The sequence below is a fragment of the Nannospalax galili genome, unplaced genomic scaffold, assembly GCF_000622305.1.
Source record: "Nannospalax galili isolate Female #2095 unplaced genomic scaffold, S.galili_v1.0 scaffold292, whole genome shotgun sequence".
Classification (NCBI taxonomy): Eukaryota; Metazoa; Chordata; class Mammalia; order Rodentia; family Spalacidae; genus Nannospalax; species Nannospalax galili.
Genome location: NW_008332663.1, coordinates 844,804 through 860,661, shown reverse-complemented (window position 1 = coordinate 860,661; position 15,858 = coordinate 844,804). Strand labels below are relative to the sequence as shown.

The following is a 15,858-nucleotide window of genomic DNA, read 5'->3' as shown; positions in this document are numbered from 1 at the left end:
TATTGGGATGCTTAAAAATTGAAAATGTAAGTCAGGTTTTGAAAATAAACTATTAAATAATTTGAGGCTTCTGAATGAATAAATGAAAGATTAAAAAAATTCATTATTAAAAACTTTACAAAAAGCTTTATATGGATCATTACTTTAAAGAAAAGAAGTGATTTACATGGGAAGAAGCTTAATGATATCTTTATACTATCATACTAAGCTTAAGTTAGAAGCCAGGAGAACAGGTAGTGGTAGTGAAGTATAGAGGAGGTATATATTCTATAATCTAAAGTCAAATGACAACCAACAGAACGTAAGGATGTCCATGATATTTAAAATTTTTAAAAATACAGTTGTGATATTATGAAACAGCATGTGACTCCTTTATTATCAGTTTCAAATGCGCATTAATTCATTAGCACAATTTTATTAGCAACCAATCATGTGCAGATTCTTGGAAAGAAATGACAGACACAGTGAACATGTTTACCCTCAGGGATCACACTGTGGCCTTGTAGAGAATATAGGTTTCATGAGTAGCTGTCCTGATTAGTAAAGTACTTCATAAATATTGTATAAATATGTCATACATAGTGAGGATACATAACAGGAAGACCTGATGTTTTGTATATCCTACGGTTATGTGTAGTTGCAGCTGGCTTGCAAATAAAATACAAACTGAAACTCTTTCAAATATTTTGAGTAAAGAAATCTCACATTAGTGGTGCAGTGGTTCCTGTGAAAGGAGATAAAGTATGTCCACTGTAAGTCTATAATTTAGATTATGTAGATTTCTGCTTTGATTATGTGATTATTAAGAATATCTTAAATTTTGTTAACTTTTAGAGTTGCTAGAGAACAAAAAAAATGTTATTTCTTTGAGTAGATAATATTTAATAGGAAATTAAGACATTTTAAAGTTGTTTAAACTTATACAGCTAATATTGATAAATCCTTGTCAAGAATGTTTCTCAGAGTATTGCATTCTCTTAAGCACAATTAATTTTAAAATCAGTTATTAGTCATTTGATTACATGATTTACTTTCAGAAGTAAGTTAATCATCATTCAGAGAAAGACATCTACTTCTTTTCTAAGTTTTTATTTACATGCAAGTATTTTGTCGCCTTGGAAATTAGGTTCATGATTTTCCCTTTTCTGGTCCTAATTCTTAAGAAACTTTCTGAGTAGTAAACCTCACCATGTTTACTCCATGAAAATCACTTTTTATTCTTTTCAGCAATATTCCAGCTCACTAAAGTTTTTTTTTACTTTTATCATTTACAATATTCACTTGGAAATAGACACTTTGTATAGTTCCTGGCACAGAAAACACAAATTAGTCTGAAGTTCTGAAAAAATACTTAACATGATTTAAAGCTTACATTAGCACCAAAATATTTTCGAAGGTATATGTATCATCACTTCTGTTTCTGCAAACTAGATTCAAAGTCTTAATAAACACAGCTCTTGAACAGTCAGGGCTCCAGAGTAGAGAGTAATTCTTGCCTGGCCGAAGATCAGCAGCCCATTTGTATATAGCATGTAAATTGCTAAGTTTCCATGTAAAGAAAGTGAACTATCTCATGTTTGCATTTAGAGGCTAAAGCTACATGAAGGGCATGAACATTTAGACCTAGTGTACATTCTTGACTTCTCAGGGCTGGGCAAGTTAAAAAAGCATCCAGAGCAACATTACCATATCACTCTTATTCATTTGTAGTATAAAATCACCATCTTCTCTCCCTTTGACATCTCATAATCTTAAAAAGCTTGAACTCTGAAACACAATTAACTCAATGATTCTTATACCTAGCAAACATTTCTTGTCAGAGATGGCATCCTTGGGATTAGCCAGCTGTATTGATTTAGATGCCCTAGGGCTCTTAATTGTAGTGCAATCTGCTATGTCTCTGAGACTTCTGAAAAAGGTTATGGCCACTGCAAATACATCTTAAGAAGGAAGAATACCATGAGCCAAGACATGCAATTCAAGCTTTGGAACTTGGCTGAGAAAACCCTACTCACATCCCTGTAAAGCAGACATATATTTTTGTATTTTTATAGGTGGATACAGTGCAGACCACGAACCCACCTGGCCACATTGAGGAATCGTGTAAAATCAGTGTATGTGCTCGTAAGTGAAATACATGCCATGTTCCAACCCAATATGTTGGATCCTAATAGACCCGGATTTGTCTTGTATAAAAAGAAATTGATTCCCAAGGGGCAAGATCAATAGCTGATTAAAATGAAGCCCTAATTTTGAAGAAAAAAAAATTCTGCCCAAAAGAACCAAACTATACTTTGCAAACAAATGAAAACAATCAAACTCTGAATATAAAGTAAAGGAGGGATGTGAGTGAGGTTTTGGAGTCTTGCCAATTCCTGTGGAGAGACAGAATCAGATGTCGCCATACTCAGGAGTATGAAAAGAACAGGAAATCCTTTCTTCAGTTTGCACTTGAATGGACTGAGCAAGGAGCAGGTCTATGAACCCTGTTCCTGTGTCTCTTTATTACTGTGGAGGTTAGTATAAATAATTGCATTTGCCTTGCTTGAACTAATTGGATGTATTATGAAGAAATCACCTGAGCCTGTGCTAGATCAACAAAGAAATGGAACTGTATACCTCAGGACCGAATTTTGAAAATTGGACAATATAATACTATTTAATAAGGCACTAAGAAAAAAATACCACTGCCAATCAGGGAAAGAGAAGAACTTGAGGACACGAGTGGAAATAAAACATAGACTGTTCTGATAGTTGCTGGAAGATAATTTATAATGGTGTAGAAGCAGAAGATATGTCACTATATATTTCAAATCTTTTTGTTTGTTTGTTTTTTACTGTTTCTGATTGAGTTTAGTATTAACCACAGAAGTGTTCAAGGAATGTATGGCCATTATATCAATAGGAAACTGGCCTTTTAAATTTGTGGTATTATTCATTTATGTGTGTAGAGGAGGGCCGTTAAAAAAATTAAGGATGAATTGCATACAGGAAGAACCTCTTTGCATTATTACTTCCTCAGAAGAAGATGCTGTATAAAACAAAAGTCTATTTTTTTTGTATGAATGTGAGTGTTGGTGTTTGCATTTGTGTGTGTGGAAGGAGACAAAATACAACTACTAGCATTTGCACTTTGGTTTGTAAGCTAGAATGTAAAGCGGTTGAGTAACTGTCCTAAGCTATTTCATCTGTTATTATTGAAGATTATTATTCATAAAGGGAGTAATTCTAAAATAGGATGACTACTGCAAAACTTCACCAATTAAATATGATATTTGATGTGATTGAACCATTAAAATTAAGATGGTACCGATGTCTTAAAATAATGAATGTAGGCTCATGTGAAATTAGTGTGCAGACAGTTGAAACATCATATTTTATTTCTTTAGGCTGCTGCCCTCAGTGACAGGATGGGAATAAATCATGGATACTAATATAGAAGGGACTAGGGAAATATGTGTGTTCTTAATTATAACTTTGTATCCCATCCGTAGGTTATATGCATTTATTTCCCACCTCTGTTTAACACAAATTATATAACAAATAGTCTTATGTTAGCATGGATCAGGTAGTAAACACTTGAAAAAATGGGCTTTTTTGTAGTCATCATCTGCCATATTAATATTGAAACTACTGTTCTCTGGTATTTTTATTCATTTTTCCTTATGTTGTTTATTAACTTTATAGTTGGAATTTTTACCTCTTTTTTCTATGTGATATTCAATTGCAGATGGTACCCTATCTATAATACTACAGGGATTTTTTGTCTTTATGCTGTTAAAATAAATTATAAGACAAACTGCAATTCTATTGTATTAAATATTTTTAGTGATGCCTAAAACAATAAAGAAAACTACTTTATAAGTTGCCTATGTTTCATGTTTCAATACTCTTAACATGTATTAAGGCATAAAACATGCTCCTATTGCTGGTCTTTAGAATACCTTCATCTTTATTGGAGAATAAAGAACTTAGACACTGAAGATAAATGTTTTAACAGTTATTTGAGAAACACTATAAGGAAACATCCCTGAACATTTTACAGATCTCAGCGGTAGATTTTGCATTGCACTGAGAAGCCAGACCTGAGTAGCTGTTCTCAGTTACCCAAATTGAAATAGGTTTTGAGTTATAGCATCAATTAAATTAATTTGGACTTTTGATTACTAAAAATTGATAATTTACAGATATTATAAAGTTATACTTCACACTGATCACATTAATCATCAATTCTGATCCTTGGTATTAAGGAATCATGTTCTGTTTTCCACTTAAATTGATTCATAACACAATCCATGCCTTAAGCCCAAGGGAACATGAATTCATACTTGTTGCTATTGCTTTCTTAATTTAACCTAAAGGAAACGTGTGTCACGGTATAAATAATTATGTTCTGGAATCAATAGCTTCCCCCTAAGTTAACTGAAGCAAGCAGCACCCAAGTACAGAATCAGTCAGTTTGTAACAGTGAAAACCTTTTTGTTCTGTGCATAGTTGAATGCATGCCCTGGCAGAATATTAGAAGGAGAGAACCAGTTTTTCTTGCTCTGTACACCCCAAGGATTGATCTGCACATGAAGGTCTCTATGACTTCAAAGGCATTTCAGGACTTGGATCAGGCTGGTTGAGTTCAGAAGATCTGCAAACAGTAGCTCCTGATGTTTATTGCTGTGGGCTCTTTCATCTAATGGTAATTCTTTGCTTAGAGGAAGCAACAGGCAGAGTAGTCTTGTGACTGTTAAAATTTCAGGATAAATGTTTGGTCGTAAAGCATCTCAAACAGAAATAGTAATTTTGCTTTAGTTTCCTGCTAATATTACAACTGTTGAAGTACAAGGAAACAGTAGGAAAAAAAATGAAATCAAATGTGTGTGTGTGTGTGTATGTGTGTATGTGTGTGTGTGTGTGTGTGTGTGTGTGTGTGTGTAATGTATGTAGGTTATATCTTTCATTTCAGCATACTGACTTATAGTGTTACTTTCATAATCATAAAGGTATGACGACTAATTTCACTCATTTTTAGAGTAGTCATAAAGAACTTTTTTTCATTTAACCAAATTTCTAGCTATTTGTAGAATTAATCTTGATAATAAAAATTTATGTTCTATCACATTCATTGGTTTCACAAAATTAGCAGCTGGGAAGGATAAACTTGTCATGCAAAAATAGCTGTAGAAACCAGTGGAACAGCGTGAGTATAAAAAGGACTTGAAGGTTATGATAAGAATCTCTTACCAGATTGTCACATGAATAAAAACTTCACTAAAACAAAGACTAAAGTCTAAAAATTACAATGCTGGCTTTCCATTTTAGGTCTTGTTATTTTTAAATACTGCCTATTTTACTCCTGTATTTTGCTAATAATAAAATTAATTAAAAACTGGGGTTGGAATGATGGCTCAGCAGTTAAGAGTACTTGCTGCTTTTGCAGAGGACCTAGATTCAGTACCCAGTACCCACATGGCAGCTCACAACCACCTGTAATTACAGTTCCAGAGGGATCCAATGCCCACTTCTGTCTTCTACAGACACTGCATGCACATGGTACACATTCAAATGTGCTAGCAAAACACTCATACACATAAAGTAAAAACAAATTAAAAAAAAATTAATAGAAGACTTAAACTGATTTTGGCATTTCTCAGATCAAGTTTTAAAGAGAAGTTACCAAAAGTCAGCTCTTTTCAGGCAGTATATTAATTGTTCCATGTATTTTTAACCCATCTCATGAGAAAGCTGCTTGTATTGTCATGATACCATTCTTACAGCTGGGAAAATGAGGAACAGAGATGAATTACTATGTAAACCTTAGGATCCAGCGGGGGAAAGACCTGGGCTATGAGTATTTACACTCTGACTCTACTGGTCAGACTTAACAGATGGGCCTTGAACTTTGATGCCCAAACAATACAAACTGGGATAAGAATTTGGTGAGTTGAGTTCTGAAACTGGGGTGCAGAGATGAACTCTTTGGTTTCTTAGATCTCAGATCTATTGTTCTGAGGAGGAGTCAGGCTGACTAAGTTGGACTTAAAAGATATTAAAAAATTCTAGCATACAGAGATATTGGTTAAAGATAGACTCTGTTATAAATGATCTGCTTTAAATACTGTAGACAGGAAAGAAAGAACTTCTTTTCCAATTTACTTGCTTTGTAGGCTAAACATACATTACTATAAATATATAGTTTTACACTGAGTTTTTTTTTGTTTGTTTGTTTTTTAATGTAGATTTTGCTTCTAGAATTTAGCCATACAGAAGAAAATGGGAACTGTATTCCTGGAAGACAGAGAGTTCACAGTGTAATGGAGACACAGCATGCAGGTGGCTACAATGTCATGTGCCCAAATGGTAGACATTGTTGATTCAGAGGGCAGTGCTTAGAACCAGGTTGCTTGGGTTTGAATGTGACTCATCACCTCACCATCTGATGATCTGTGGACTGACTGCCTATCTCTGCTTCCATTTACTCATATATACATTTACAATGTTATTAACAGTATACCTCATAAATTAGTATTGACCAGTGAATGAGATTAATCCAGGCAATGTGTGGATACCATAACAAGAGCTCATTAAATGTTTCCAGTCATTAATTTTCTTATTGGTGTTTCTATAATTGACATAGGAATGGATGGGAGTAGTTGTGGCAGATGTTCATGAGCCAAAATAGACCTAATATTGTCAGAAGGTGAAATGAAAACACCCACAGAAGCTCAGCAAAATCAGGCAGACATATGTTCTCCAGGGAAATTCATCAGTTTCTGGTCTGCTATATATCAAGTCCTAAAGCTCAGTGAACTGTAATTTTTTTTAAAAAGAATAAACAAATAAGGGGGATCTGTGAAAATGGAAAATAAAGCTTTGTCCTAAACCAATGACGGAAATTTCCAAAAGTTCAAAGAACAATGTTTGACGATCACCTTATCCACTGGCATGAAGGTATACAATTTCCTCTGGTAGCCTAAAATTACAAATTATTATATATTACCATGAATAATAAGGCTGTATTAATGTCTATATTAATTATCATAACCATTGGACAAATAAGTTTTTTTTGCAAATACTAAAAAGTACCTATTATGTGTAAAGAAGGTTTTATTGTTAAAATCATTAATCATAAAAAGTGCTACATTTGTTAAATGAGAAGATTTACATGTACAAAATAGGAACAAAATGAATACCTGCTGTATTGAATTTGGTAAAGTCTAATATTCGCAAGGTTAGTGGATTTCATGTGAAGCTGTTATTGTTTGAATACTTGAGAGGATAAAACAAACACCATTTCCATCATTCTTGCCTGTTTAAAACTCCTTTCTCAGTAAAAGAAGACATTTAGTAATATGGAAATTTCGGCCACAGATATGGCGCTGTAGTAGTCTCAAGGCACTTCAGATCGCTAGCTTCACTTGTGAAAACAGGAGAAAGCTCTATTTTAACTTCATACCACAGTTGAGCTCTGGAGAGTTTTGTAAAGAAACAAAGCTGACTTGAGATTTTGATTATGCTGCAAGTTTCAATAATTTTTCTGTTTAAATGACAGTGCTGGCTCCTCTGAATTTTTGGGCTGCTTAACTACCATAAAGATGGATCTCATGCTGCCTTTTGTGGGTTCCTAACGATGAATTAACATTAACATGATTAAAAATGAATCTCTCCCTACCTCTATCCTTAGATGTTAAAGGGTAAAACTAACACCTTCCATTTTTAAAAGACTGAAGTACTTTTTCAGGGAGAGCTTAGCATGTTCTTTAATTGTTGCAACCCAATTGTATCAGTGAAAATTCTCTCCCTGCAGGGGCTAAGGGGGATCAGGTCTCTAATCTTTCTTCTTTTCTATGTGTCTAGCTGTTAAAGGAGGGTCAGCATGAGCTTTTTTCTCCCTTATGTGTCAAGCTTATGAAAGACACAGACATTTGGAATGTGCATCCCTAAAAGATCAGAAACTGACTGCCTCCTAACACGTTTCAAATGGGTACTGTTAGAATTACATGGATTTCTGCTAGCTAACTTAAAAAAAAAAGTCTTTCTTATTAAATAAAAATTTATGTCATTTTTCCAACCTCAAAGTTGACACCCGGTTGTGAAAGCAATGTGACTGAAAAAAAAAAAAAAAATCTGTAAGACTGCCACTGCTACTATTAAGGAAGCAATCAAGTTGATCACATAAGCCTTTTTAAAAAGAATCTCTGGTGGACTAGAGAGATGGCTCAGTGGTTAAGAGCATTGGCTGCTCTCACAGAGGACCCAGTTTCAGTTTTCAGCACCCACATGGCAGATAACAACTATCAATAACTCCAGTTCCAGGGAATCCGACGCCCTCTTCTGACCTCCATAAGCATTGCATGTACTTACATGCAGCAATACACTCATACACATAAATTTAAAATAATAAACAAAATATTTTTGAAAAGACTTTTTGGATGAAGAATCACATGAATGACTTGCTTTTTAGATTGAGAAGTTGCCAAATTGTTTGTGGGACTGACTTCCAATTATTCCTCCCTGAATAGTGATTTTATTCAAGTGAATACCAAGGTATTTGCTAACACAGGATCTTTTTTTTAAATCTTGCAATAGCCCATTTTTAATATAAAGAAAAATGATGCTATATCTGTAATCCTGGGCTCTTGCCATCTGAGATTGACATTTGGAGTAAAGAGCATGGTCAGAGGATTCTAAATTACTGATTACCAAGTTGAAATGGCAAAAAAGTTAAAACAAAGTAATGCAGTAATCTATTTCATGCAATAAATTTCTTTTACCAGTTAATTAGCACTTTAATTAGCACGAGGTTTCATGTGTGACATAAGTCCTTATAGTCTGAAGAGGTTTAATGAAGACAAACAAAATAGAAGCCTGTTTTGGCTATGTCACATGATACCAGAATTTAAAATAATTATTGTTTTTAAAATAACAGAGTGAACATATGATTTTTTTTCTTGATTCCAGAACAGATATTTTTATAAAGGAATTTAAAAAATATGAATACTTCCATGAGTTGAAAGCATAGAACTGAGCCAGGTATAGTGGTACATGTCTTAATCCCAGAACTGGAGGCAGAGGCAGGAGGATCTGTGTGAGATCAAAACCAGTTTGGCCTACATTGTGAATCCTAGACCAGTTAATGCAACCTAAAAAAAAAAAAAAAAAAAAAAAAATCATATGAGCTAACTCTGCATGTAATACAGTTAAATTAACTTTCATTTTAAATTCCAAGTTACCACAAATCAGTGCCTAAAGGATTCTCTTAGATAAAAGAATATGACTCTCATTATTTTGGGAGCAAACATAAAAGACAGGTATAAGGATAATTGTGTTTTTGAAGATATAATGTAATTCAAAGGATTCTATTAGGAACCACCAAGTGATTTCGAAAAGGTGACATTCTGGAGAGTCATAACAAAGCCCTCCCTTGGACAGGCAGGAAGAAAAACTTGACTTAGGAATTATTTACCATGTGTAACATAAAAGGTTCTCTCATTCTCTCTTTTCTCCCTAGTGAGGACATGTTGAGACGGTGTTCATTTGTCTCTATTACATGGGATGGACATTTCTGCCACGTCATTCATACAAGAGAGTGACCTTAGCTTTTCACAGCATCATGGAGTAGCCACAGTGGTTATATACCTGGAGCTTTGAAACACAGCCAACTTTTGGGAGGGGTTCTACTGTTTATGATAGAAAACACGCAGGGAAGTAAAATATTTTGAGTCTGACTAGTGTCTTAATAGTCTCTAGTTTCCTTGAAGTTGTTGACTTTGTATTTTATGACTGTACAATTAAGCTTCTATTAGCTTCTGTTGAGTCTGTATAACACAGAAAGTTTAAATGGGGACTTTTTTTTACCTCTCTCTCAAAACGTAGTATGTAGCTTCTTTTAGTGGTTCATCTATAGATAACGCTTAGAATTTAACATTTATTATTATGATAACTTATAGATAAATTCCTTATATAAAGAACGGTGTATTTATAGAAGGCTACACTTTTTCATTTGTAATGTTTTTTTATTGAGTTTGTACATTACATATAACACATTTTAATCAAATTTAGACCCCACTCCCCTTTCCTGCCCATCGCGTCACCCACCCCACCAGATTTCAAGTATTCTGCCATATATGTTAAGTTCTATCCAGTCAAGCATTTCTCTTCAGGTGTCTGTCCATGCAAGTTCATCCATTGGAGTCCAGTCAGTCTGTCTAGAGTCACTCCCTTAAAGAAGATCTACTCACACTCACTCCACAATAATCATTTGCCACCAATAGTTCCTTGGCTAGGGTTGGGGCCTGCTGCCTATTTCCCTCTCTCAGTGCTGGGTTTTTGTATGATTGAGTTGGTTGGCATGGGTCTTGTGCATACTGTCAGCATTGCTGCAAGTTCATATGAACAAGTTTCTAGTGGCCTGAAAGTCTCTGTTTCTTGTGTTCATGCACAAACCCTGGATATTACAATCCTTCCATCACCGGGTGAGATTTAATATAGTGGTCCTATCCAGGTACACACATTCTGCAGTCTCTTACTCTCTGAAACTTAGCCAGTTGTGGCCTTCTGTGTGCATTGCACTTTGTCATATGATGATGTTTCACTGGTGAGATTTGAGGGAGGTATTAGTATTCTTTTTACCCCCTGTTCCACCATGTTCCATGAGCCTTGGATATAGAACTTCCACTGCAGATATATCTCTTAGAACTGGGCATTTCACAGACATATATTCTTTGAGTGTGACCAATTGTGGAACTCCGTAAAAACCTTCATTTGTTGCAAAAAGAAACTTCTTTGATTAGTGATTTATAGTACATTTGTCTGCAAATATAAGGATCCATATTTAGTATGTGGTAAGAAATTTCATTTGTGTAGAGATATGACAGAGATAGTGCATTCTCTAGGGTTTATGACCTCTCCAGTCAGTGTATTTGGCAATATTTACAGTGCCATCCATGAGTTTACTCCCATTGAGAAGGGTTCAAGTTCAATTAGATAGCTGTTGATTACCTCCTAGATAACAGTGCCAACACTGCACCATTAGGGGTAGTTTGCTGTGCCAATCCTTGTGGTTTTAACTCTTTAGAGCTGGGTTAGACCATTGATTAGTTTTCTCCTTTAACAGTTTGCATAGTATCCTCCAGAACTATGAGAGCTAGTTTTCAGGTAAAAGGCCTCCAGTTCAGTTCCAGCACTGCTCCAAGTCTTGTGTCCAAATATGTCCTGTCTACAGAAATAGGGTCTTACCTTCAAGTTCTGGGAGGTAACCAAGGGCTGTGGTAATAGCTTGTATTATTTTGGACTCTCTTGGACTACCCTGGCCAACAAATGGAAGGGAGATTTCTCCAGTCTGGCACTGTGCTCCTTCTTATGTAGTTAGAAGGCTACATTTATTGTTAAGTAAAATCATATAAAGAGAAAGGTCTTTAAGATTTTCATTTTTTCCCTTATCTTTTTTGCTTGTTTCAACCATCAACTCATATGGCCCAATTTTTGTTTAGTTGGAATATTTTTAAAGGGTATAAAATTATAAAAATATGGCATACAATCAGGTAAAATCTGCATTTCTTAGAATGCAGATAAATTTAATTTGTGATTTAAGAATTCAGTAAACATTTGAGTTAAGACAAATACAAAGATGTTTCATATAGATATAATATATATATGAAATTCATTGAAAATAACTATAATCTCTCAGATTAGTTTTAAACTGATATTTCTGAGTCAATTCTATGCTTGGGGCAAAGGTTTGGTTTCCGCTTCCACAGCTTCCTCTTGCCTGTCTATTCTTGAAAAAATTACAGCGCACTGAGATTTAGGATTTGACTAAAAACAGAGCAGAAACTGATGGATTTCTCTGATGATCCTGTGTCTGACTGATTTTGCTGAGTTTCACATCATATATATGTATGAGTAGTATACACACACACACACACACACACACACACACACACACACACGTGTGCGCGTATAGGCTTTTGTGAGACACAGTTTTACTCTGTAGACCAGTGTGGCCTGGAGCTCACTAAGTTGCCCAGACTGCCAATGAACTCCTCACAATTCTCTTGTCTCAGCTTGCTGAGGCATGAATCAAGTTCAGTTATAATTTAAAGACTTGCATAATTGGTTCTGGGGCTATAGCTCAGTGGGTAGGATGTCTACCTAGCACACCAAAGGCACTGAGGTGGTGGTGCACAGGCCTAGAACATAGGACCCTCCAGTGGTAGGAGCAGGAGGATGAAAAGTAGTTCAAAGCTATCCAAGACCTAAGTTTGGAGCTTGTAGTATGGGAGACTGTGTCTTTAAAAAAGAAAAGGAGAGAAAAGAAAGAATGACAGAAATAAAACGTGAAACAAAAACATAATTGATAAATTGAAAATTCAAATGTTTAGTCCAATGATTATAGGCCAATCTTTGAGGAATTTTGTCAAGTTATTCAGTCTCTCATGTGTTTAAATGAAAGTGGTAGCAGACTCACTGCATGGGAATGTGGATCAGTGAACATTTTATGTATGTTAAAAGAGGCTTTGTCCAGCACTGTGTGCCAAAAAGTAAGCAATTGTAAATGACAGCTGTTACCGAAGAAAGCCTCAAACATGTGAAACAGGGCAACACAGCTAGTCTCCAATGAGCTCAGATTTCTGAAGTGGTCTGAATGCAATGTAGAACCTTGCCAGTTGTATAATATGTACCTTTAAGTGCTCTCTGCTATAAAAACAAAGCCTATCATCTGTCTATCTTCATCCCTCCCTCTTATCTTCCTCCCTCAGTCCATTCATCTCCCTCCCTCCCTCCCTCCCTCTGTCTCTCTTTCTGTTTCTTCTTTCTTTCTTTCTTTCTTTCTTTCTTTCTTTCTTTCTTTCTTTCTTTCTTTCTTTCTTTCTTCTTTCATTTTTGGGACAGTCTCACTGTATAGCCCAGACTAACTCTAAACTTGCAGTAATCCTCCTGCATCAGATTTCTGTGTGCTAGGATTATATACATGAACCACCATGTTAAATATTTAATGAAGACATTACCCTAATCATAAAGTAGACTGAAGTTCTAATTATAGATGTATAACCAGAGTTTTAGGGCAAAATACCTGTTTCCAGCAGCCCCTATGGGTCAGGCTCTGCCATCTTTCCTAATGTGCCAATAAAAGAGAGGCATATTGATGAAAGTAGAGAAAGGAGAGTGAGTCAATGTGTTGTGAAGAAGAGCAGACAAAGTGGCCCAGTGATCTCGTTTGTCTTTAGGGTGCTAATGCAAGCTTGAGAGGACAAATAAGTTCAGGTGGCAAGAGATAAGCATAATTAAGCAGTCCTGGTCAAGGTGTGGTCTCCACTCTCTTGGTTCCAGTCCTGTAAGGTGATCAGAAATATTGTTAAATTGTTATTTGTGTTAGTCCTTCCTTACTGGATGAAGCAGTCTAGTTACTGCAAGGTGATCTGTTATCGGAGAGACCCTCCTCATCAGATATAATTGTTCTCATTTTGGGCTTGGTCTGTTCTGCTTACAAGGCCTGCTGTTTCTGAAATAAAGGTAACCACATGTTTAGAACAAGACTCTTTGTGCCTTCACACTTAAAGGGGAATGAGATAGATTAAGTATCACAGGCTTCTAGATAGGAACACGAATGATTAACATACCTACTTGGTAACCCTAAGTAAAGGAGCAAGTTACAAAATCAAGGCAGAAATGTGGGGCTTTCAACCTGTTTTTAGTTCCTAGTGGGCCCAAGTCAGAAGTCAATGCTTTTAAGCAAAAACAGTTTCTAAGTACTGGTGACAGTGTGTCTATCTTATAATATTAGTTTCCTTTAACCCTTTCAGGAATCAAAACCTGATTTTAAAGTCATTTGTTGGGTTAGACTTTAAAACCTTAATAAATGAGCTTGATGTTTTGCATTATGGCACAAGGTGTTTTAGAATGATTTAAAACATATAAACATGTTTAGAAAATATGGTAATTTTTGTAAATGAGAACATAACAAAACTGATGATCAGTCCATACTCTATTTCCACAAAAATCTGAGTTTAGAAAGTATTTATTTAAACAAACAAGATTTAACAGACATTTAAATAAAGAAAATGTGCAACAGTAATAATTAATTAGCTGTTTCTTTTTTAATAGAATGCAGGAGTGAAATTAGGTAGATTCATAGTCTCCTCCTACTTTCTTTTTCCTTTGTTTTATTATTTGAAATTATATATCAAAGCTGTCAGGATTTGAAATACTTTTAAACATGACATTCTTTCTTGATCTGTTGCATCTTTTTTGTTTCCATTCAGTTTTGCTATATTGGGAAATTTGTGAATATGTTATCTTAAATTTCTTCAAGTATTTCATTGCAATTTTTCCAATTAACTGTTTTGAAGGTGTGGTACAGCTGAATCTTTAGGCTGACAACATTTCATGCAGCTGGTTGTAGGGCTTAGGGGTCTCCAGCAGTAGTTGCTGCTAGCTGCTGTTGAGTCTGAATTTTAAACTGATATGTTCCAATAACATAACAGCAAGCTTCCTGTTTACTGTGCCACCTAGCTCAATCACCTGAAAAATATATGTTCAAAAAGTGTAGGTTCTTTATGTACTTGTGCTGTAATTGATCAAGACTGAAATTAATACATTGTAGTTAAGCCTGGAGAACTTAGTTAAACTGATATTTAAGTTGTGGACACAGTATTTATTGAGTCTCAATATTATAAAAAAGTCACTTACTCTGCTTTTTTTAATGCTCCCAAATCTTGCAAGGATAAAGCAATTTGTTCTAGAAATATTTAGATCTGGCTTATTTCTGATAACCACAAAGCCTTACTTAATTGGGAATCACGTTGCTCTGGTTCTAATCTTTGTCAGGGACCTCTGCTTTCTAGTCTTCAGTTCCATAAAGATTTACTATAGTTATATTGGTCAATTTCAAGGTATTTACCAACTTCAGACTTTCTTGCCAGGTCACTTATTTTTTTGGACTAAATTATTATTACTATTATTATTATTATTATTAGTGCACGATGTGTCTATGGCAGTGGTAGCTTATACCAGGATGTACATGTGAAAGTCAGAGGACATCTTGGAAGTTAATTCTCTTCTTCCACTTCTGAGTGGGTTCTGAGGATCGAACTTAGGTCATTAGGCTTCTGCAGCAAGACCCTTTATCCTTTAAGCCATCCCACTGGCCCTGTGTCAGTTCATTCTAATCCAATCTTTTATCTAATCATGTAATTGTTTTTCTTTTCAATTGTACAACAGTACATCTTGCCTTCTACAATTCTTTTTATTATACTTTTTCAAATTGTTGAGCTTTAATTGCAAGCAACTTTTTCTATGTGATTTTATGGTACTTACAGCTTTCAATTTTTGATGATATATTTTTTGCACATGAGTATCTATCTACGTATCTACTATCTACCTACCTATCTATCTATCTATCTATCTATCTATCTCTCTATCTATCTATCTATCTATCTATCAATCTATCATCTATCTACATGTTTTATTTCATTAACACATCTCATCACTAAGTAAATACAGGCGTGAGCCATATTTAGTACACCTCCACTGCCAATTCTTCGGAGAGGGCTTTGATTATCAGAAAGGCCCCAAAACAATGTTTGGAATCATGTGATACTATAAATATGAACTTACATGTTTTCTAGGATATTCCATAGAGTGCATAAATATCACTCATCAATAAACATTTACTGAATTCTCACATTATATTAGATGTGTATATTGCATTCCAAGAAGTGATGAGTAACAAAATTAAGAGGCTAGCTACATGAGATCTGCTTTGCTCACATTCCTTTGTGATGCTCAGGATCTACTATTTATAGAAATAAATGTGTGTTACCTAGATGCAATAAAAACACAATGCTAAAAATCAGGGATCTGGTG

At 35.0% G+C, this 15,858-nt stretch overlaps 1 protein-coding gene across 7 annotated transcripts in view; it reads left to right on the top strand.

Annotated features, from left to right (window-relative positions):
* The window catches only part of Pcdh7 (protocadherin 7), a 434,303-nt gene that overhangs the window by 67,678 nt on the left and 350,767 nt on the right, over positions 1 to 15,858 (top strand). Inside the window, exon 2 of one of the 7 annotated variants that reach the window (XM_008827648.3) lies at positions 2,055 to 3,654. The exons of the other annotated variants lie outside the window; for them this stretch is intronic. Coding sequence (XP_008825870.1) covers positions 2,055 to 2,132 — 78 coding nt within the window. The 3' untranslated portion in view covers positions 2,133 to 3,654. Of the gene's footprint in view, positions 1 to 2,054; positions 3,655 to 15,858 lie in introns of those variants that run through there. 7 annotated transcript variants of the gene reach the window in all.